We start from the raw sequence: 23956 nt of genomic DNA on the forward strand, positions 1-23956 counted from the left end.
ATTTTTGGGAATATTGGTCATCGCTGGTTGTTGTATCATTCCTTGTGTCAGAGGATTGTTGGTAAAGATAGTGGTGAGGTTTGCGAACCCTGGCTGGGTTGGGGGCATCTACCAGATGAACCTGGAACCCATAGAGTGGGGCAGGGAGTGATACAACATGAAATATGGTGACATTCCTGTTGGAATGTCAAAAGAGGGAATGTTGGGATTCAGAGATTCTTTTATTGCTACCATGTAATCTGCCTTAGGAAGAATGTATTAATAACATGTTTCACAGTATCATTTATCAGTAATATTTCCTACAGGGTTTATATTGCATTGAATATGTCTGTCATCACATTGACCTTTCTATTTTTATAGGTTGAGTTCATTTTATACACAATGCATAAATGTGCTTGGTTAAGAGTTGATGTTCCATTCTAGAAGGTTTTAAGCTTCACTGGTGAGAGTGTCCAGATGATACATGCTGAGGGGAGATGAGAACATAGCAGGTTAATTGCATGCATGCTTACAATACACATATTAATCTAGTAGCAGGTTTGAGTGAAGGCCTAAGCGTCTTCTACTTCAGTTTGAGACTGGCTGCAAAAGTACTTTACTTAGTGATTAATGACGAGGGTCCAATTATTAGCTCTCAGAAAAGCTAAGACCTGAAGTTATTACCTTAAAAGGCAAGTAATGAAGAAAGGAGAAGTTATATGTCAGTTTATAGTTATTAAAAGTATATGTGATGAATCCTTGTATGTACGAGTTGAACTTTTGTCCATCTGTCACCATGTATTTTTGAACTGCATTGACTGCATTGCATTGACGTAGGTGTGATATTTTGTCCTATAAAACCAGAACCCAATGTATTCTTGTCAGAGCAACACATTCTGTACGCTGACGGTTGGTTGTTCTCCTGTGATAATAAAACTCATCGTTTGATTGCACTTTTCCGGAGCCTCCGTCGTTTGTTGTCTGGTCTAAAGTTGATCGATCTCGCAACATTACGTCACTGTCATGAGACATTCTCGCAAAAAAAATAAAAATATAAATAAATAAATCACGGTTTTAGTAATGCAGTAACGCAGCGTTCCTACGGGAAAGTAACGGTAATCTAATTACAGTTTTTGCAATAGTACTATAGTATTACTATAGTAATAGTAATAGATTTGGAGTCAACAGTATCCATGACAAACAACGTAACGTTCGGTCATGCACAAAAGCATCAGCTCTAAGAGCCGTGCTTAGAGAGTGCTTTGTAGTGAATCAAAAGAGTCGACTCCCACTGAACGAGAGCCGGCTCCTCACTTAATTTCCTTTCGCTGCTCAGCTCTCACACAGTGGCTCAGCTATGCTCCAATCCCTCCATATTGTGGCCAATCACATGCGAGGATATAGGATAATATCATTATGTGAAAAACAGAGGATGAGAGACGCGACAGTCAAGTGGAGCGTGTGTCTGTCCTCTCAGTGAGTGAGACAGTAGACAGCAGTGAGGAGGGCTGTGAGAGTGCATCACAAAAACACATAAATATGCCTGACACCCGTAAACGAAGCAGCATCTGGCTGTAGTTCAAAGACTTTTGTCTCGGCCTTGGTCTCGTTTCAACTTTGTCCTGGTCTCGATACCCTCCGGTCTTGGTGTTGTCTTGGTTTAGGCGGTCTTGACTACAAGTCTATTAGATACCTACTGCATTCTCTAGTCACTGTAATAATACATCATTGTCCACAGTACTGAATGTGGCACTTAGGACAATTACAACAACAAACCAACTAACCATTCAACCTAGTTGCACCTAAGGTTTTAAAGTTAAAATTTATGATTTGTTAGAATATTCTTTGTACTCACTTCTGTGATTTTGTATCCAATTATATATACATTTTTAAAATACTTTATAAGTGATGCTAGAATTTTTTTTTAATTAATTAATTGTATTTTATTTATTTTTTTTACACCTTAAAGAGCAAACCATTTTTATACAAATGAAGTTTGTCTACTATGATTCAAATCACCTGTACTGATTTATCAAACCAGCGGTTGGCACTGTTCCACTGGCTGCCTCCTCCATGCATCATCTGGAGGACATTACCTCTGGAGTACATGTCATCAGGCACTTGAGGCATGGCTTTATCCAGACATACTACACAGATGCTCCTCTGGCTAGCTGACAGCGCTTCTTTGTTGGGCTTATCTGGACACAAATGCAACAGACAAAGCATACATGATACCCATTCATATTCAGTCAAATAATTATGCCTACTTACACGTTTAGAAGTTATTACATAACTTGTATATTACCATTGATAATAATAATAAAAAAAAATAATTCATTGTTGACCAAATGTTGCAGTATATGCTAGTCAACAGAAACTGAACTAACCAGAGCTTTATTATGTTGTCCATATAGGGAAACGCCATTTTAATACAAGGGTCCTCTCAAATGCACTGTTATCTTGTCTCTGTCCCCCTGTCCCAGCACTTCTGCTTTTCAGGGGATTCTTGGTGTCTGTCACCCAGATTATCACCGCCATTTCCCCTGTGATAATGCTGACTTTACTTTTATTCACTAGTATTTAATACCGAGACAATTGAGTGACCAAAAGAATTACAACCATATGGAATAAACTTTTGATCCCTTTTCCTCTAAAACAGTCGTTTTGATTACAAGGACCAGGCCGCAAGGACCACTCGCATCTTCAAACGGACTTTGGGTGTGTCAAGATGGTGATAAAACTAGGATAAAATAAATAAAAGATTGAGTCAGTTGATTGTAAGGGGTCACTTATATGCCATTTGTTTGCATTAACCATCAGATACTAAGCAGTCTGTGTGACAAGATAGTGTTACAATGCCAGTTTCATAAATGCATGCATCACTTTGGGTTTTTTTGAAGTGTGTCAAACTCAAGGTTCTATTTGCTGGGGAGGAGGAGGTTGATTTTCCTGCCTCTGTCCAATTTCCCCCACGTCTACTAAATTACTTTTTAGTGTTCAAAGTAGGTTTAAAAACATCCCCTCTACTCTTTGCATTACACCTTGAAATCAATTGTAACAATACAAAAACAGTTGATGGAATAAATGATCTCAAATGTCTAAGGAGGAAAGCATAAGAGTGGGAATACTGTGCATATGACTAACACAACATACTGTTTAGTAGTAGCACAGTCCCATTAACAGCTGCATTTTGGCCAATTTATATAAACATTCCTATGCTCCATTAAGTCCAGTTCTGCTCTGTTTCAATAAATTCCTAGTATTATTACAGAACGGCAATGTGTGAGGTTTGGCTGTAAACACTCAGAAAAACAGGACAGAGTTTACTGAGCTCAGTTTAGTGGAATCCACTGGTGCCCATTATACCCTTATTATGAAAACATCACCCTTCGTCAAATTAATGAACACTCATAGTGGCAACTCTTATTCCACATGCTCTTTTCTACCTTTTTTTTAAATGAAAAAAATAAATAAAATAAAGCTATGCTATGAGATGAACAGGGTTTTTTCCAGAGATTCAATAAAGCAGTTGGTTTTCACTGACTACTTAATATAACTTTCTTACATGGAGAAATTCCAATTTTACCTGGCCTCTTATGATCAAGTATTACGTTGTTTAGTTTTAACATCAGTTTAGCGCTTGCATTACAGCGTTTCCCAGTTAATCCCCCTTACATATACATTAGCTTCTTTACAACTGTACAAAAGCATAATTGTGCTCACCTTGGATCAATCTGTGATAGCATTTGCTCCAGGAGTCACGATTTAAGGAGGTGAGGATGCCAACAGGCTCTGTGCTGGTCTCCAGCGAAGAGCTGCATATTCTCTCCAGCTGAACACAAAGCTGGTGCACAGTCAAAGGAGTCCCATCACTATTGTAGACATCCACCATAAAGAACTGAAGCAAGGACACACACAAAAGCAAGGCTCCTTATTGGAAGGGAGTGTATGAGAGAGTGAACTTGCTCACCATAAGAGAATAAAATAACTGGTTGTAAAACATTCCTTCAGAAATTTGGATGTGCATCATCTGACAGATCCATTTAGCACAGAGTTTAATTTTTATTTACACGTATTACCAGTGTGAGCAAAGAAACCTTTTGCCATGATCACCATCCCATGCAGTCTGGGGCTTTTGCTAATCTGCAGCATCAGTGCCAGAAGGATCAAACTGATCCTCAAGGCTGGAAGCATCATTGGTCAGAAATGAGGTACAGACAAACTGCTCTACAGCATGGACATTACTCCCACTCAAGTCCACACTTCTGAGGCAGCAGAGCTCCTTCACCCTCTGATGGATTCAGCCTCGCTGCCATAAAGGATTCTTCAGGAATGTTTTCCTATCGATTTCTGTAAAGCTGTATAATAACATATTATTTATTAAAGCAATTTGAACTTCTCATCTACATGATGTCAGTCTAATGTTTTTGTTTTTAGCCCAACTTTATTTGTAATTTTGTGCTATAAGAACTGTTGTAAATACAAAAAAAAAAAAAAAAATCTCCACTCGTTCATAGTATAATGCCCTTACCAGGAGCCTGTGGCAGTTTTTGTGCGAATGTGAACACTGGTGCACACTGTGGATTGATGTTCCTACCGCACACCCAAAGTCAGCTGTGAAAGGCTCCAGAATTGACTCCCCCCATAAAATGATTTATAATATAAATGAATTGGCAGAGTTCCTGAAAATCCTTGTCTCTAGTGCCTGTGATATACATATTACCGTTTATGTTGAGGGCTGAATCTCAACAATATTGGAGAAGTATGATTTGTGGATTGTGGAAGATGCAGTTGCAGTTAGCACAGTGAAAACTGTGCATTCTACACCTTTTAAGCTGCTTGATAATTTGATCTTCAACTTCACTTTTTCTACTAAGATGCATTATAACACCATTCTTTGTAAATAGATGAATACAGTCCCAGAATGTCAGACAAGTGTGTGATGATGTGCTCCTCACCTGACTGTTATAAGCCAATGTAATGTATCTGGAAGGGTAAGAAGTCTTGCCATGGAACACAACAGAGTCCATCTCCAGGCCCGGAATACGGCATGATGATAGCAATTGGGAATACTGGTTCATACACAGGGGTTTTCCTCCCAGGTAATCAACTGGTACCGTCTCACTGTTAAACATGATGCCTGTGTCAACAATTTCTTACTGTTCATGTCTGAAGCTATGGCACTTTGATTAAAGTTAAACCTCAGCCACATAAGAAACAAGGACTTATTTTTATGTGTGGGAATAATACTAAACAGTAAAAATCAGTATCAGCCTTATAAGGGAAATGCCAACAATTTTATACTGCAATGACCTGAAACTTCCAGGATATGATCACATGATGTGTTTATGGTATACCTGGAACTCACAATTACTCATTTCCCTCCCGACAGACCTAGATATATATATCCACAACCCTCAAAGCCATTTCAAATAACAAGTGCAAGTACAAGTACATTAGCATGGTGTATGTGTATTTGTTTTGTTTGCAAGTTTGCTTTCCACAGCTTTTGATATTTCACACCAACTTTGAGAAAACAAATTAAAATGTGATTAGGAATTAATAGCAAGGTAGCTAAGCTAAGAAAAGAAGAAAAAAAAAGTTTTGACCATGTAATGTGCATTTCCCCACACAAGGAAAACAATGGACATTTCAAATGTTATCAGTCCTGGTTGGAGGTTGGAAACCCAAATGACTATACTGTAGTGATACAGTAAACCCAGATCCCGTTAGCACCATTCTCTTGACAGGAGGTAATCACAGAATATTGAATTTTAAATAATAACTCTCTATACCTGCCACTTTCTAAGCTTTTACATTTTTTTTTACTTGAGCTGATAATACTCACTTGTCAATCATAGTCTTGAAGTCCAAAATAGCTCTTATCACTTTGGCAGCACACCTAGGCAGAGAACATGATTATTTAGTTAAACATTTACATGGCATTGACATAATACAACGTCCCTAATATAGCAATCAGAAACGGCCAAGATTCAGACCTTCAGAATCTATTGTCCCCTCCCCCCCCCCCTTCACAATGCAGTATACAGTTATATAGTTCACCTTATTTGTCCCTGCTTATCCCTGAAGTCCATTCGGGGAAAGGAACCACTGATATTTGAATAAGCCACCACAGGCAGACGGTTGTCAAGATAGTCAGTCTGCACCATATAGTCTGTTAACTAAATACAGATAAGTGCAAGAATGTATTACAGTCCATCCAGAAAATTCAGGATTGTGTTTGTGCAACAATAAGTTAAATGTAGTTGATAACATCTGCACTTTTATTGAGAACTTGCTAATACTCAACTAGTGTATCTGTTGATCTATTTATGCTGCAATTTATGAAGATCTATATCACTGACATCAAGTCATAATTTAAAAAAAAAAAAAAAAAAAAGGTTCTATAGTGAGTATTGTGAATTTTGAGCATACAACTTGAGGTACTTAAATGTATATAGCCAGGTTGACTAACAGACAGGAGACAGAGTGACTGTTATGTGAAGGCTGTGTGCAGGCAGGAAAAGGACCCAAAGTGCAGACAGTCGGAGACAAAGGGTGAACTTAAATACAGCTTTAATGTCAGTGCGCCCCAGGGCGGCTGTGGCTACAATGTAGCTTGCCATCACCAGTGTGTGAATGGGTGGATGACTGAATGTGTAAAGCGCTTTGAGGTCCTTGGGGACTAGTAAAGCACTATACAAATGCAGGCCATTTACCATTTAATGCTGAACTCCAAAAAGTAACAAAACTGAGACTCCAAGGTAAACTTATGCAGACAGACCACACAGCTAGATAAGGGTAGACCACAACACAGAGACAGAGAAACACAGGGCTTAAATACACAGAGTGAGCAATCAGGGAATGAGTAACAGGAGGGAAACACAGCTGGGGCAAATCAGGCCTAACGAAACAGGGGAAGCAAAACCAGATACATTAACATAAGACATGGACCTTCAAAATAAAACAGGAAACAGACTGAACTTATAGACACAGACTCACAAGCAGGCACTGTAACAGAGATGTGGGAACAGGGCAGACACAGACACTGACTGGACACAGAATAGAGGGAGCATGGAAACCCACACCTGAGAACTACATAATCAAACATCAAGAAGAACTGGGGAAAAATTAGAAATGCAAAGCAGAAACCAAAACCTTCACAAAAACAAACTAAGATAAGAACACCAATACAAAAGGTACAAAACCGAAACCACTGGGTCAACCCAGGTACCCAAAGGCTACGTTCACACTGCAGGCGAAAGCGCATCAAATCCGATTTTTTTTACCCTATGCGACCCATATCCGATCATGGTATGACAGTGTGAACGGCACAAATCCGATATTTTCAAATCCGATCTGGGTCACTTTCGTATGTGGTACTGAATCCGATACATATCCGATGTTTTAGAAAGCGACTGCTGTTTGAACGGTCATGTCGCATTAAATCCGTCTTTTACGTCACTGACACAAGACAGACGCCAATTATCAGCGCCGGAGAAGACATCGCGAACGCTTCCTGGCCATCCAATGTAGATGTCAGTGAAACTGTTGGGAAGACAACGTTGGAGAAACGTGAACATTTTATTTGTACTGTATAATCTGCAGATTCTGACAGAAATCTGCAACTATCCTTTGAAGCACCGCTCCTCTAACATAGCAATAAGGATAATTATTAGGTTATCTACATTATTATGTAAATAACAAAATAACTTAAAGCAAAAATTGGGAAACGTAAAGTCCGAAGTCTTTATATTAACGGCCATCAGTCAAACAATACTGTTTGCTCTGGGTCTAAACAGAGCGCGTTGTGTGTGACGTCTTCTTTTGCGCATGCGGGCCGCTTTGAGCGTTCACACTAGAGCGCGTTTGCTGTCGCATTTTATTTGTAGTGTGAACAAGCAGACAAAAAAATCGGATATGATAAAAAAATCGGAATTGAGCATTAAGACCTGCAGTGTGAACGTAACCTAACAGTCACAGTGGTCCACTGTGTAACAAATGGGACAGAATTTAAAGGCATATAAATGTAAATAACTTTAGTGCGTTTAATTTCAAAAAGATGGGGGAAAAAAAAATGTTTGCTGGGAATTCAGTGGGACACAGTCTTTCTGAAGGCCAGGGATAAAGCCATCCAGAGTAAGTATCTAATTAGACACCATTTTTTCTGTAGCTTTTAGGCTTGGGCCAAAAACAGCAGTTTTTTCTGAATTTAGAAATAGAAAAGCTTTTTTTATTTGTGCTATCTGGCTTCATGGCTCAATATAGCTGGACACCATCTGCATAGCAATAAAAATATATGTTGCGTTTTCCAATATTACCAAATTGAAACATCTATAACATTAAGTATTAGTTTCACTACAAAGCCCTGTGGAACTTCTAAGTATGTGAGTGCAAGGAGGACTCCTAATTCATGAACAAATTTGAATTTATCATATAAATACATTTAAATCAGTGCATTACTTTAATACCAATGAAGGCTTCTGCTCTCTCTAGTAAAATGCTATTGTCAGCGTTGTTTAATGTTGCACTCAGGTCTAGTAGGACAAACACAAAGACAAGTTCATTGTGAGAACCAATGAAAACTTAGTTTTCACTCCTCAGCAGTCTTGATAAGAACTGAGAATTATTAAATGAAAAAGGTTAGAAATTTGTGTATATTTAGCTAAGATAGGACAACCCGTTCTCACTCCCAAAGCGTAACATTTTACGCTAGGTGACAAATCGTCACCATATTACGTTTTCGGCTACCCACCACGTTCCTAAATGACGACCTCGGAAAAAGAGGAAATATGAGAACCGTCTGGACTGAACCTACACATGTTCGCTCTTTTTCTTCAAATCGCTTAGAAACACGCTATTTAACATCATTAAAGTCCTGGTTAAGGTCAGGAATAAATAACTTTAGTGCTTCTCATATCTTCCCTTTGGCTTCACCTTCACCTAGGATCTATAAAGAACATAAAAAAGATAACTGGAAAATGCAACACTGTTGCCAAAAGGGCACAGTCAATAATGCAGAAAATCATTAATCTGGTTATTTAGCGCAAATAGCATTAAAATCACCATTTTCATTTAAGTTAATGATTTTATCTCTCAGTTTGCTCTCGGTGTTGCTGTTTATTTAAATTGGATCCATTTGCAGTGGATTAAAACTTACTCCCCTACAGCCTAATAAAGGAGACATGGAAATCACTTTGGTTGTCAACAGATCAAAGTGAATCAATAATTTTATTCTTTAAAAAGGAATTCTTGGTGTGTGTTCTGTGATGGTATGCCTTGCTTATATAAACTGTAATCCCCAGCAGAGAATCTCTAATATGTTTGAAACATTACCAATGCTCATCAGGGAAACAACCAGTTCAGATGCTACTAAAAATCTTCAGATCCTTCTAGTCTCCCTGCAGAGGTCTGAGAGATTTTCCTGAAATGGTGATGCTTTTTTCTGGAGAATTGATTGGTCAGTATGCAGATTTCTTTCTGCTGATTAAGCTACAGGCTAGGTTCCACTGACAATTAGTTTTCCAGAAAATAGTGTCGGCATTCCTAGAAAATCTCTCAGAGCAGGTTAGGTTCGTAGAATAATTTACCATGGGGATTTATGCTGATTTACCCAAGCTGCAACCAGAGATGGGCAGTAACGCGTTACAGTAATCTGATTACTTTTTTTCAAGTAACGAGTAAAGTAAGGGATTAATATTGCAAAAACTGTAATTAGATTACCGTTACTTTCCCATAGGAACGCTGCGTTACTGCGTTACTAAAACCGTGATTTTTTTGCGAGAATGTCTGAGCCACGGGTTGGGAATCGCATCTGTAACCAGAAGGTCGCCGGTTCGATCCCTGGGCTCTCTGTCCTGGTCGTTGTGTCCTTGGGCAAGACACTTTACCCTGCTTGCCTACTGGTGTTGGCCAGAGGGGCCGATGGCGCGATATGGCAGCCTCACTTCTGTCAGTCTGCCCCAGGGCAGCTGTGGCTACAACTGTAGCTGCCTCCACCAGTGTATGAATGTGAGAGTGAATGAATAGTGGTATTGTAAAGCGCTTTGGGTGCCTTGAAAAGCGCTATATAAATCCAATCCATTATTATTATTATTATTATTATGACAATAACGTAAGGAAGTGCACGTTCATGACAACAGCTGTGTGCAGATCAACAATGGATCATATATCGAGTGCGGGAGAGAGTATGAGCGTGCAGCATTTAAAGCGTGGAAGTACTGACCTTACTTTGAGTTTGATTCCATAAAAAGTGACAAAAACATTAACGTCCCTTGTGCGTGGGAAGAAAACTTCTTCTTACAGCGAAAAAAAACCCCTAAACAAGCATCGAGTGTGCTACCACGTAATGCAGGGGTGTCAAACTCAAATACACAGTGGGCCAAAATTCAAAACTAGAACAAAGTCGCGTTAACGACTAACGTTAATATTTATTGAAATATATTTATTCCTCCAGATATAAGAATGAATCTTTTCTTATGGACTCAAACACGTTTTGCTGAAAAACTGAATATGGAACAAGCAAAGCTTAATACTAAACAATATATATATTAGCTGTATAATACCAGTAGGCCAGCTCTAATAGTAATTTGGTATGGCTTCGCGGGCCAAATGTAATTAGGCTGCGGGCCAAATTTGGCCCGCGGGCCAGAGTTTGACACCTATGACGTAATGGGAAATTCACAGAGAAACTGCCGTATCCTTCCACTGACCGCTGTGGCACACCTGCACCAGAGCACACCTCCGCCTACCCCACTCCTGCTTTACAGGTGAAAATAGAGCAACAGGATTGCTAGTCTTTGATTTTATTTATTTTCTGCTGTGTTTTACTTGCATCTATTTGAAAGAGTGAGTGTAAACACAAAAAATATTTTATTTTATGTGCTGGAATGTGCAGAAAATAGGTTTAAATGTTAAACTAATTTCTTCAAGTCAGAGAATGTTGCATATAATTAAATTTTTGCTTATTGCATAAAGTTAAAAGATTAAAACTGATAAAACATGTTAAAAAAAAGAGACTTTTCCATTTGATTACATTTTGTATGATGGATTATGCAGAAAAAGTAGAATTGGGCTGAAAGATCTATCGCTTTATCACCTATTCAGGTTGTAAATCATGTTTTTAAAAGTACCTAAGTAACTAAGTAACTAAGTAATTAATTACTTTTGAAAATAAGTAATCAGTAAAGTAACGGGATTACTTTTTTGGGGAAGTAATCAGTAATTAGTTACTGATTACTTTTTTCAAGTAACTTGACCAACACTGGCTGCAACTTTTACTGAAGCCTTCTTTCCCTGCATGTTCCACATATAAAAACAACTATAAAAGATTATTAGAAGCAAATGGATTATTCAGGGTTAACAATGACTCGACTCTTTTGTACCGTTAAAGAGGAAGGAATGAGGGAGCGGGTCACTTGAGGCAGGCCCTGCAGGCTCTTATCTAGAAAACAGAGTAAATATAGACACAGCTCATCTGATGTTTATTGAAGATCTAAAAGATACGCTTTTGAGGAAAAGAAAAAACACTTTGCAGAACTGTAAGGCCAAAATCCCTGAACAGGGTTACTTCTGTCATGTGAGATGCACTTGTGTCTTTATGGTCACGCATCCTGCCCAGACAAGTCTTATGCCAATTGAAAGTGATGGTAAGACTAGAAACAGTAAAACTAGTATTGCCATCAGACTTTTTCATGTTTTAGCACCAAAGTTATAATAATTGGGGAACTCAAACTACTTTTTACATGCTTGGTTTGCCAGACGTGCAGAAAACCTGCAAGGAATTACAAGTGACACACTGGAGAATGTACCTGACAATATCCTAATTTGACAAAAACTTTAACATGAACTTGCATTTTTTGCTTTGAGCTGATTTTTCACTGTCTGTTTTCTAAATGCAAATAAGGATAGCTCATCCAATCAACGTGATTTATAGAAAATTCAAATAAAAGCTATTTAGTGCTTAAACTCAGATGAACCAATATGGCAGAATGGAGACCCAGGAATGACACGAATTAGGATAGGATCCTCCACATTCTAGATGCTGGCAATGGTGAAAATGAAGATGGAGGATGGGTGTAGCTTACCAATGAAGCTCCGATTACCAATGTAGTGTAACTGAATTCAGATAATGTAAAGATAACCTGGATACGCTGAACTTGCTTTATTGAATAGGGCTCTGATTGTCTACTCCACCTTAATTGCTTCCATCAGAGTTCCCACCTGTGTCTCAGAAAACCATAACTAAACCCAAGCTGTGACAGCAGACGGTTCAGTGCTTAATCAGCAGAAGATGTACTCGGGTAACAATAGACAGTAGATGGCAGCAATATACCATTGATGCATCTAGTCAATCTACCCCAAAGAAGTAGAAGAAGATAAATTGTGCTGTTTGGTTGGTCTTTATATTTCAATCAACTTCACCATTACCTTCATCTTTTGCTAAACCAGGAAGAGCTGTAGCTGCTGACAGGTAACTCCAAAGGCAAAAAAAGGCAAAACTATTAGCAAACTGTGCACCAAATTTAAACATAAACACACAACAGAATAATTTACCAATTTATTGGTGACTGTAAGTTAAAAGTGGTAACGATGTTATTTTAATACTATCAAAATATATTAATTATTATTAACTATTAAACCGTTCTATTTGCTTTATTAACTGCTGCGGAGAAAAAGAAAGGCTTTCATGTCCCTTTTTATCTGGTTTACTTAGGTTAATTGTCTTGTTGGGGAAGGGGAGCATTTATCATTTCCTTTAACCAGAGGATTTTCTTTTTCAAATATTTTCTCAACAGCACTGTGACCTGACAGTTAAACGGGTTTAACAATTAACTCCAACTGTGGAAGTTTACTGAAAGAAAAATGTTGAGAATTCTGAACAGAATTATAGTAAGTAACATGCTCTCAGTTAACTTAGCCTTTTGTTAATGTAATAGTGTAAATCATTTCCCTGGCTCTTTTTTTTTTATTTTTTATTTTTTTTTATTGTATCATTATTAATGATCTTATTTTTATTTCACTCACAGAATTTAATGTAGTAACTAAAACATTTTTTCATCTGTCAGGTGGATGTTGGAATGATGAATTCCTATGGCTTGGTGAAATCCTGTCGGCTGGTAAATTCTGCATCGGACACTCTGATGGGTGGCAGGTATCTGAACCATCAGAAAAGACTGCCCCGTCTGCCTGTGCCCCCTCTGCGGGAGACCTGTGAACGCTATCTGAGTTGTCTGGAGCCCATTGTAACAGAGGATGAGCTGAAGCACGCAAAACGGCTGATGAAGGAGTTCCTCAAAGAAGGAGGTGATGGAGAGAAACTGCAGAGAAGCCTGGAGAGGAAAGCGTGCACTACTGACAACTGGGTGAGTGCAAAACATGGATTAAATGTCCTTAACTGTCCATGTTAGTGGTCGGACAGGAGAGCTGATAGGTGCAGTTTAGGAGGGACTGTGGTGAGAAATCATGGGCAGCATAATGGTTTTTGTCCTGATGTGTCTCCATTCACAGCTTTTTCAGAAACATTGTCAGTGGCTTATTGTTGGGTTGTTTTATTATAATTTGCTCCCATTTACATTTTTGATTGATATATCTTAAGTAAAGTAATTTAAATGATATGGTGAACTCCCAGGTCCGACACAATCTCCACCCATCCCCACTGATGTAAAGTGGTTTAATGTCCATTTTCTTTTTCTTGAAATCCACAACAATCTCCTTGGTCTTAAATGGTAAATGGCCTGCATTTGTATAGCGCTTTTCTAGTCCCTAAGGACCCCAAAGCGCTTCACACTACATTCAGTCATTCACCCATTCGCACACTGGCGATGGCAAGCTACATTGTAGCCACAGCTGCCCTGGGGCACACTGACAGAGGCGAGGCTGCCGGACACTGGCGCCACCGGGCCCTCTGACCACCACCAGTAGGCAAACATGGGGTTAGTATCTTGCCCAAGGATATTTGGCATGCAGCCAGGAGGCAGCCTGGGATCGAACCACCGACCTTCTGATTAGTGGCTGACCTGCTCTGCCACCTGAGCTACAGCCACCTCCTAAATGTGTTCAGGAGCAGGTTGCTTTCTCTGCACCACGCTGTCACCTGCTCCACTTCGTCCCTATAGGAGTCTCATCTCCCCGAGAGATGAGCCCCACCACAGTGGTGTCGTCTGCAAATCTGACGATGGTGTTACTGTGTTGAGTGAGGGCACATTCATATATGTATAGCGTGAAGAGCAGGGAGCTCAACACACAGCCCTAGGGAGAGCCAGTGCTGATGCTGATGGCCGCGGAGCTGTGGAGCTGCGGTTTGTCAGAAAGTCTTTAATCCAAAGACAGGCGGAATATGGGAGTCCTGGGGTTATCAGCTTGGTCACCAATCTGTGAGGGTGGTGGAGCACCAGGGGAGCTACGCACGCCTCTTTATTGACTTCAGCTCTGCCTTTAACACCAAGTGGGACAGGGTAGCATGGAGGGCAGCAGCAACAGTGTAGACCTGTTAGCCCTGTAAACTAAAATAATATGTAAACTAAAATAATATTCAGAAAGTTAAAAGAACACTTAATCCCATATTAGGATATTGATGAATGAAATATTAAAGTTGAAAATATTCACTGACTAGCTGTGGTCAGAAGTTTACATACATCAATCATGGGCATGAATGTCTTGCTAATTTGGGGTCTTTAATGATTCCTTTAAACCAGGGGTAGGCAACTCCAGGCCTCAAGTGCTTGTGTCCTGCAGGTTTTAGACATGACCCTGGATCAACACACTTGAATCAAATGATTAGTTCATTACCAGGCCTCTGGGGAACTTCAAGACATGTTGAGGAGGTGATTCAGCAATTTTAATTAGCTGTGTTGGATTAAGGACACATCTAAAACCTGCAGGATGCCATCAATTGAGGCCTGGAGTTGCCTGCCCCTGTTTTAAATCGTCCGTTTTCCAGGGGAATAACCGTACCGGATACATCTTAAATGAATTTTTTTTTAAAAAAACATAAGAATTGGGTACAGAAGTTTGAATTTATTTAGGATTTCTGTAATCTACACAGGTTAAAATTATACATGCATACATATGCTCACTTAAATATTTGTGACTGTGATCAAATGACTGACTTGAGTATTGGAATATATTCAGCCAAATCCTTCAAAAACTGACTCAACACCACTTCGGTGCAAATAGAAAATAATCACAAGCATATTGCAGAAGGAGAGTTTCTCAGGGCAGAGTTTTGCATGGTACACTTAACAAATCATCCTGTTATTTCTGTCAGGAGTCACATCAATAAATAGTAATGCTGGTCAATCAAAAATGTAACTGGTCACTTAAAGCAATTTATTCAACTCCAACAACACAGTGGAGTTGTAGATGGAAGAATGGGGTGTACATCACCTACAATCAACAGTTGGGGGTTCCCAAACAGTTATCCCTTCCAAAACCAACATAAAGCTTCTGAAATGGCCCTCCCAATACCCCAACCCATTAACAGATTAAATCTTTTGTGGATTATGATTAAAAGCTGGGTCCGAGCCAAGAAACTAACCAGTTTTAAAGTAATTCTGCCAAGTAGTGGTCAAATATCCAGGCAGAATTATGCCAGAAACTTGTTGATGGCTACCAAGATATCTGTGGAGGTGTAACCTGCTAAGGGACATTCTGTGTGGATTAGAGGTATGCTTGTTTTTGTGTTTTCACAAGAATTGCATTATCAAGATGTCACAGTGGCAAAAGTGACCAGAAGGTTTCACTGTGGGGATGGTGGTCAGATTGTTTTCCATTACAATTATTTTGATCCTTTTAGTAGGGTTGTCAAACATAAGGGTTGAGGGCCTCCAATCCGGTCCAGTGGATGGCTTTTTAAGTTTTTGGACTTCTAAGAACATTTTCATAGGTTTAAAAACCAAGCCATTGATATTACATCAAACTAATTAAGTAATAAATAAACAGTAAAATGGCAAAAGGATCATATTTTTTTGTGTGTCTGCTATAGAAATTAAATTCTTCTTCTTCTTCTTCTTCGAGATTTTATTTTTCAGTTTACTAGAGCAGGGTTTCTGTATCATATAGAAAAACTATTAAGAACAAAGTGTGCTGTATGTGGCATGTGATGTAAAATGAGTTTGACATTCCTGTTTCTGGTTCACAAAGCCTTGTTTTTTCCGGTAACTAGTAAAAAGAATCCAAAATTCTAGTAACAAGCAGTAAGAACACAAGGAAGAGTGATAGACGTAGTGAGAAGTAAGAGGAGAACTTAAATATAAACAAGTGTCATGAGAGCCAGCTGAACACACTGGGACAGTCAAACAAGAGAAGCAAAACAGGAAGTGGGTTACAATAACTGGAACGAGGAAACTCAGACAAAAATACATTTGGCACAGGAAAAGGAGAACTGAGAGAAATGCCATGAAAACTAATAAACTCTAATGTAAAAAGTACAAAATAAGCAATTAATAAATTAATTTTGAGTAATAAGCAGAATATTTTAAAGTGCAAAAACTGAATAACCTGGGTGTAAGGCACAGGACCATGATAGCAACAACCTGCCTGACTCGTTAGGTAGGCTCATTTTAAAGCATGCCTATAGTGGGGAGCATTATTTGCAAAAGTCTTATTAAATCAGACTTTAGAAATGTATCAGGAAAACAGATTAAATGAGCTCCAGAGTTATTTTCTCAGAACTTAAATTAATCAGATTGTTTCCGCAGACAGTGGATTATATACAGAAAACATGGAAGTTTAGAGTACAGCTCCAAAGAAAGAGGGAACAGCCACATGGATCTGAAAAGAAGAACACTAGCATAACTGTGTGACTGTTACACATATCTTCCATCTCCACCATCACAGGCATGCCCAAGACCTGGACCTCAGGGTTTTGGTATTCAATCACTTTGGGAAACAAATTCCAAAAGCACATCAAATAAGCCCAGATGCTTTTATACAGATGGCAATACAGCTGGCCTACTATAGGTGAGATACTAAAGGACTAAAAGCATGATTTTTTTTTTTTTTTTTTTTTTTTTTTTAAAGAAAAGAAAGAAAGTCTTGTTTCCATTAACAATGGTGATTTATGCAGTTTTAACATAGCTCTCAGGTGATGATTTCAACATTTCATATGCTGAGTTGACCACTTTCCCCCCCCCCCCCCTCTTATCTTGGCAGGATCCACCAGCAGTGCTGTGCATCATATGAAGCAGCCTCCATGCGTTTGTTCAGGAAAGGACGGTTAGGTGTAATCCTTTCAACCTCCAGTGCCTCAGCTGCCTTTGTCAAGTCTTTTGATGATCCCAAAAAGCAGGTCAAATAGGAAGAATTCGACTCAATGTCAATGTGCAACCGTGCAATACGTGTCAATTTTGCTAATTCTGCTAATGTGTCAATGATTCTGAATCTGAGCCCATCTCTAAAAGACTAATTTTCTTAGGTAGCCCATCTTCACAAGTCTGTCAAGGTGGGGATTGATCATTCAGCATTCTTCCAACTGTGGTCCACACCCTCTCTCTGTCACTCTTGGAGAGGCCTTTCAAGTCCTTGAAACGAGCATCCAAAGCTGTTGCAATCTTGATTCTTTCATCGTTGATATTGTTTTCTTAAGGGGAGGTTAGGTCTGCTTGGAATGCTGTTTTAAACCTAGCGACTCATCATCATCAGAGATTTCCATAACATGATGCAAGTGGAAGAGGGCAGGCAGTACCACTGAGAAGGAAACGTAGGATTCCCCACCGGGAATCTCAATTACATACCTGTAGTGAAAACACACAGAAGGAAAGATGGAAGAAGAACAAAATGGTTCTTCTTCCATCTTTCAAATCAAGAAATTGATTTTGTTTAATCAATTTTATTTCAGCCTAAATGTTATATAGATTGCTGACTTCCAGGGCTCCAGAAGAGACTCCACCTTCTGCCGTTTGTCCCATTCTTTTGGCATCAGCCTGACAAGTTTGTGGCTCTGTTGGTCTAAGGTCGCTTTAATTGCTGCTTGGTTGCGGTTTAGACGCTTGACCATTTCTAGTGTTGAATTCCAGCGTGTTGGCACGTCCTGGATCAATGGCTCCTTCCCCTGCCCCAGGGTTGTTTGCTGTGTTTCCAGCTCTGAGGCGTCGCTGGACTATGTTTGAAGCGGCCAACATTTTTTCTAGCACTTGACACACCAAGACCCACAGTGATGCATCTCTGTAAGATGTGAGCCACACGAGGCATGTGCTCAAATGGCAAATGTTTAGCTGCAGGTGTCATGTTACGTGCACACTCAGTTTCTACAGTTGTGATTTTTTTTTTTTTTTTTTTTTTTTTTGGTTGTTGTTTCCCCAATTTCCCACTCATGCGCCACTGTTAAATGTTCAATACATGTGGTATTTAAATGTCCAGTAACACCAAGATAGTTAATGTTACTCACAGAAGTCCAGTAGTCACATGTCAGGGCGACATGCTTGGCTACAGCTAAATCCTCATGCTTTTTTTTTTTTTTTTTTTTCCTTTTTTTTTTTTTCCTTTTCAGTTTCACAGAGCCCATGCATTTTTGACATTGTGCTTCTTCTTGGAGCCTTGTTCAATTAATCTTGCAAAACCTTTGTAAAGCCTGTGTCCTCGACAATATTAATAGGTCTGCAGTTTGTTGCAATCCACTTGGGAATTGTGTTAGTCAGTTTGTCCAAGGTATACTTACTGAGGCCCTGACGTTCTTTGAGAGTGGTTTGTCGCAAGCCGGGTGAAGCGTTAACCAAAGTGCTAGCAGCATCTCCGACTAACGTATGCTTCGAGTTAATGTGATATTTTAAACCCCAAGCTGTTTTCTACTTAAATCCTGTGGTTTTGTGTTGTGTCACTGCTTTGGGTGTCTAACACAACGTATTTGGTTAAAAGTATGGCTTATAACCTTGTCTTGTTTTTTCCAGAACTCAGAGAAACGTAATTTATTGGAAAATGCTATAAAAGTGCATATGTGGAACACCAATATGGTGAGTATCATTTCCATAACAGTTCAGTACATTAGTGTGATTACAATTTATAAACTGTAAATATGTTTGTGTTTTTGTTCCCTTTGTTTTTCTAAGTCAAAACTGACAGTCAAGTTTTTGAGAAACAGTTGAATCACTTAAAATACAACTGTAATGATATAAAATGTCAAACACAGCTGGTCCATAGATAGTATTTGAAGTGAGGAGAGGATGACCTAAAGCACAAGGTTTGAGTTGTTCCTGGAAGTAGACAGACATTGTTCATGTTGTCTGTGTGTATTGGGTATAACAGTTTTGCTGTGCAGTCAAATCTATTTAAAGTAATTAATCTTAGGAAGAATAACATTTAGTTTTGCTAAACCTCATCCTTTAACATAAAATTGTGCCCTGTGAATAATAATACTACAGCAATACTACATCTGGTGATTATTGTTACAAATAAATTGACTCGTCTCCATCATGACAGGAAATTCGTGGCCGGACAACATTTGGACACTTCTTGGGCCTGAAAGTTCAAGCTATTGAGAACAATATCCCCATGCCAGACATCTACACAGATACCTCCCTTAATAAAGCCTTTAACTTTCTACTTTCTACAAGTCAGGTGAGGGCTGGGCCTGAAAATGTTTCATACTATAAGCCTACTGCAGTTCAAATAGAGATGATTAATTTTTTTTTTTTAATCCAATACCTTTTTATATGCTCTAAAATTGATTATGACAAACTATCACCAGTAACTAACGATTACATTCTCACTTCTGTTATTCACAAGGTGGCGTTCAAGGCTGCCTGTCTGGGTTCTGCTGTTCCAGAAAAACTAAACTCATATGATTTTTGCTACAGTGTTACAAGTGACAATTTCACCTTTGTAGTGTCAGCCTGGAAAAGCTGCAAAGAAAATAATGTGGTACGACTGATACAAACCCTAGAAGATACACTGGTAGACATGAAGATGCTGCTGGAGGAAACTAAGCTAGAGCCAGATGGCTCTACCTAGATCTAGGTAAAGAAGCTATTTGATAGCAAAATTCAAAGCAATTGGTTGATTAATACGAGTCATTCAACTTTATTTTTCAACTGTATTTTATTTTTGTTTGTTTTAAAACAAAACGTGTCATAAAAAGCTCTTATGTTATAGATTGTTAACTCATGATTCTTGTACATTTCAAATAAATTGCTTAATGACTGGACTATTTTAATTGACTGTGTTAATTTTTGACTATGATTTGAAACTAGTTCAGATTAAACATGCTAAGGAAATGCACCTTATTAAACAGTCAAATTGAAGAATATTATTATTTTGCTTATCTAGATTATACACTGTTAGATCTAGATCTGGACCAGGGTATCGCTGAGCTCCATGACAGTCTGAGGTGCAACCTGATGGCGTCGGATGGACACAAGTCTCTTCTGGGCCCAGAGGAGTTCTATTAGATTTAGGTTCAGGCAAGCATGGGAGCCAGTCAGTGCTATCATTTCCTTCACCCTCCAGGAACTGCCTGCATATTCTCGCAACGAGACTGGTTATTGTAGTGCACCAGTGTAGGGTCTAACAGGGACTCCGAGGATTTCTTCCTGATACCTATTGAGAGTCAGGGTGCCATTGCCTAGCGTGTAGATGTCTGTGCATCAATGTTACAGGCAGCAAAACTTTCTTGATCACTTCTCCAGACCCTTTCACATCTGTCACATGTACAGAGATTGAACCTATTCTCATTTGTGAAAAGCACAGGGTGTTAGCGGTGGAGCTGCCAATTCTCATGTCATTTTCTCATGGCAAATTCCAATCTGGCTCCATAGTGTTGAGAAGTGACACGGGGCTCAAGCCACCCTTTGAAGTCTGTTTGTGATTGTTTGGTTCGAGACATTCACACCAGTTGCCTGATGGTGGTCATTTTGAAAGACACAAAGATACTGGTCTTGCAGTTGAGTTGAGGACCTTTTATAGCCCTGTCCAGCTCTCTTGAAGTCTCAAGAGTGCTGGACAGAAAAACTTCAAACCTTCTGGAAATGGCATGTATTAATATGATTTTACAATCATAGAGAATTATGTCCTTCCACATCAGTGGTTTGTGCTATGGCTCAATAAATAAATTCCTAATTCTGAAACAGTTTTCGTGTGTCCAAATGGAATTAGTTCCTCACTACCATTCATACACATTCATACTCTGAACGCATCTGAGAACAATTTGGGGTTAGTATCTTGCCCAAGGATACTTGGCATGCAGACTAGAGGAGCCAGGGATCGAACCGAACCACTAAGAATTTTTCAACATCAGTCGGTCACAGTGACTGTTCGATCTGTTGGTGGTACGTGTCTGTCCTTCCATGCTGGCTCCTGTTCTTGCTCCTGTTCTTTCTCGGGGTTCTAGTTCCTGAGGTATTCACTAGTGTTTTGAAGGAAGGCTCAAGAGGTTGGAGATTGTTACCATCATAGGCTCATATGGTCAGGATGAGAATGAACAGTCAGCAATCACTTGCAGGTTTCTCGTTTTATTGAACATTCAGTATTAAAAAGGAAAGACACACATAGACTACTAACTCTGAAAGGAAATGAAGTGTGATTTAAGTCATTCAGTAACTCAAAATAATACATGAACTCAAGAGACTCAAACAGAAACTCACCTCAGCTGCCGCCCCATGTGGGAGTTAAGAAAGAGTGAGCTGTAGGTGAGTGCAGTCCTTATATAACGGGTGACAGATGAGTGCAATTAATTGCAAGCACCACACCCAACCAAAGGTGAGGAAAAGAAACAAGGTGCATCTGGTGAAGTGAGTGTGCTGAAAGGTGAGCCTTTACAACAACTAGGCGTGTGATTAGTTGTGGCCATCCTCCTGATGTGTTCATTGACTAATCAATGGCTTCCTTCCTTCCGCTTACCATATATTCCCAGGGTGCTGGACTCTGGTTGAAACCATCCATGGAGCTTTCTTGTGTTGACGTCAGTGGCTCCTTTGGCCAGCTTATTATTCCGGCAGAGCATCTGTTGATTGGCAGAGTGTAGCTGTTGCCCAGATCTTGTCCTTCCCATTCAGCTGACTCCTCAGAACTTGCCTTATTTGGTGGTTGTGGTTTTCCTAGCAGCTACTTCATGGTTCCCATTTGTGTGGGTACAGGTACAGGTAGCTATCCTCAATGCCTGCAATGCGGCTTTCTGGTAGTTCACTCCCCTCAGTTCTGATTAACTTCCCTCTCTTTTTTACCATATAAACACACTTTTCCAGTCCGAATAACATTCCAATACTGTTGCAGTAGAGCCAAGTGGTGTGGATTGGTGAATGGATGTCTTGTTTACTCCTGGCATATAACTTGATGCCAACCATGTAGAGGAAGCGGCTGACATTTGCTCCAGTCCGTAGCCAGCCTTATTAATGAGCTGGCTGAGGAGACTCAGGCCTATGCTGAACAGAAGTGGGAACAGAGCATTTCCTTGGTAAATCCCACACTTGATGGTGACTTGTCCATCTGGCTTGAAGTTGGCTGTTTACCATATCCCCATTGCATTCCTGATGAAGGCTCTTATTTAGTTCACTGAGTCAAAGGCCTTCTTGTAGTAAATCCAGGCAGTGCACAGGTTGGTCCGCCTGGTCTTACCATCCATGAGTAGTTGTACCAGTAGCTGGGATTTTGCCCCACTGGTGTTGCTGCTAATTCCTTTCTGGGCCTTGCTCATGTATTGAACATGAACTTTTCGTCATGGGCGCTATGATGCCTGGCAGGAGCTTCCATTTGGTGCTGAGGCCAGTTATTGGTCAGTAGTTGGATGGAAGTGGCCCCTTCTGAGACTCAGGACTGTTCATCGTTCAGTTAGTCAGTCTGAATATATATCACATCCATTATCTATTATCCCTATCCAGTAGAAGCTGGTTCATTTGTTCTATTTGACACTGGAGTGCAGTTAGCTTCTTTAGGCAGTAACTGTGAATCATGGTGCCATTTAGCTCTTTATGCTTGAGTCTTCCACTCTGATGATTTTTGGAGCTTGTTGATGGAGGTTGCTAGCCACTAAGCATTGTTTTTATGTGTTGCCTCTTTCTCCCATGTGCTCTTCGAGAATTGCTAGTCTCTAGCCTTGGCAGGGCTGTTCTCATATTATCCCCCCTGCCACAGAGTACATCTTGGATGGCTCAGTTGAGTAGAGCTGGTTTATTCTCCTGGCTTCTCTCTGGTATATCTCTTTAGGCAGTTAGGCAAGGCTGTGAGTCTTTGCTTGGCAGGTGGGGATGATGACATCTTCCTGCTTATCTGACATCCTGGCTCTCCCTTGTCATAGCATTTGTGTTGGACCTCATCAATCTCTAGTTGTAATAGCAGTTGCTTCTTCCAGATGTTGTTATAGCAGCTTGATATATAGGCAAGCATAAAGATTGTCAAATTTGCACAAAGGCCACATTGTAATGGTCAGACGACTGGACTGGAGCACCTCTGAAACTGCAGCTCTTGTGGGATGTTCCTGGTCTGCAGTGTTCATTATCTATCAAAAGTGTTCCAAGGAAGGAACAGTGGTGAACCCACAGTAGTTTTATGGCAAGCATAGTATGACATCCATGTGGGGAGTCGAGGCTCAGGCTGGCCTGTATAATCGGATACAACAAATTAGTTAACTATAGCTCAAACTGCTGAAAAGTTAATATAGGTTCTGATAGAAAAGTGTCAGAATACACAGTCCATCACAGTTTGTCACTTATGGGGCAGCATGGCTTCAGACCAGTGCCAATAACGGATGTGTGAGCATCAGAACTAATTCACAGAGCAATGGAAGAAGCTGGCCTGGTCTGATGAATCACATTTTCTTTTACATCACATGAATGTCCTGGTACATGTGCTTACCTGGGGAAGATTTCATTCATCAAGATATGTGTTTTAACTCCTCTTTTTGAGCAGTGTATTTACCAGTCATTCAGTGTTTTGTTCTAGAACTTTAAGTGATTTCTATTACACACACACACACACACACACACACACACACTTTAAAAATACATTTTGCACACACAAAAAATTTACGAGGTTAAAATTTGAAAGCTTT

The 23956-nt window shown here is 39.6% G+C and overlaps 3 protein-coding genes across 7 annotated transcripts in view; 2 read left to right on the plus strand and 1 right to left on the minus strand.

Annotated features, from left to right (window-relative positions):
• The window catches only part of LOC120744339 (carnitine O-acetyltransferase-like), a 41365-nt gene extending 29775 nt beyond the window's left edge, over positions 1 to 11590 (minus strand). Inside the window, exons 1-7 of the mRNA XM_040048654.1 lie at positions 11569 to 11590; positions 11364 to 11422; positions 6043 to 6161; positions 5828 to 5881; positions 4938 to 5103; positions 3703 to 3877; positions 1999 to 2177 (exon numbers count right to left, since the gene is read on the minus strand). Of these exons, the coding sequence (XP_039904588.1) occupies positions 1999 to 2177; positions 3703 to 3877; positions 4938 to 5103; positions 5828 to 5881; positions 6043 to 6161; positions 11364 to 11422; positions 11569 to 11590 (774 nt within the window). The remainder of the gene's footprint in view (positions 1 to 1998; positions 2178 to 3702; positions 3878 to 4937; positions 5104 to 5827; positions 5882 to 6042; positions 6162 to 11363; positions 11423 to 11568) is intronic.
• Positions 11591 to 12169: 579 nt separating this feature from the next.
• Positions 12170 to 13403, plus strand: LOC120744383 (carnitine O-acetyltransferase-like). The gene is made up of 3 exons (XM_040048738.1): positions 12170 to 12451; positions 12777 to 12870; positions 13047 to 13403. Exons 2-3 carry the CDS (start codon positions 12844 to 12846, stop codon positions 13386 to 13388), a joined length of 369 nt encoding a protein of 122 aa, XP_039904672.1. The 5' UTR covers positions 12170 to 12451; positions 12777 to 12843; the 3' UTR covers positions 13389 to 13403.
• A 2650-nt stretch (positions 13404 to 16053) lies between these two features.
• Positions 16054 to 21058, plus strand: LOC120744364 (carnitine O-acetyltransferase-like). 5 transcript variants are annotated; one of them, XM_040048702.1, is made up of 6 exons: positions 16054 to 16941; positions 17134 to 17269; positions 18867 to 18929; positions 19396 to 19533; positions 19702 to 19932; positions 20263 to 21054. In XM_040048702.1, exons 1-5 carry the CDS (start codon positions 16916 to 16918, stop codon positions 19924 to 19926), a joined length of 588 nt encoding a protein of 195 aa, XP_039904636.1. In that variant the 5' UTR covers positions 16054 to 16915; the 3' UTR covers positions 19927 to 19932; positions 20263 to 21054. The 5 variants fall into 5 exon arrangements, 4 of the variants coding, with proteins under 4 accessions (XP_039904636.1, XP_039904635.1, XP_039904637.1 ...); XR_005698346.1 differs by having other exon boundaries at positions 16060 to 16941; positions 19802 to 19932; positions 20263 to 21058; XM_040048704.1 differs by lacking the exon at positions 20263 to 21054 and having other exon boundaries at positions 16072 to 16941; positions 19702 to 19713; positions 19817 to 20189.
• The last annotated feature ends 2898 nt before the right edge of the window (positions 21059 to 23956 follow it).

The sequence above is a fragment of the Simochromis diagramma genome, unplaced genomic scaffold (assembly GCF_900408965.1).
Source record: "Simochromis diagramma unplaced genomic scaffold, fSimDia1.1 OVJJ01000683.1, whole genome shotgun sequence".
NCBI lineage: Eukaryota > Metazoa > Chordata > Actinopteri > Cichliformes > Cichlidae > Simochromis > Simochromis diagramma.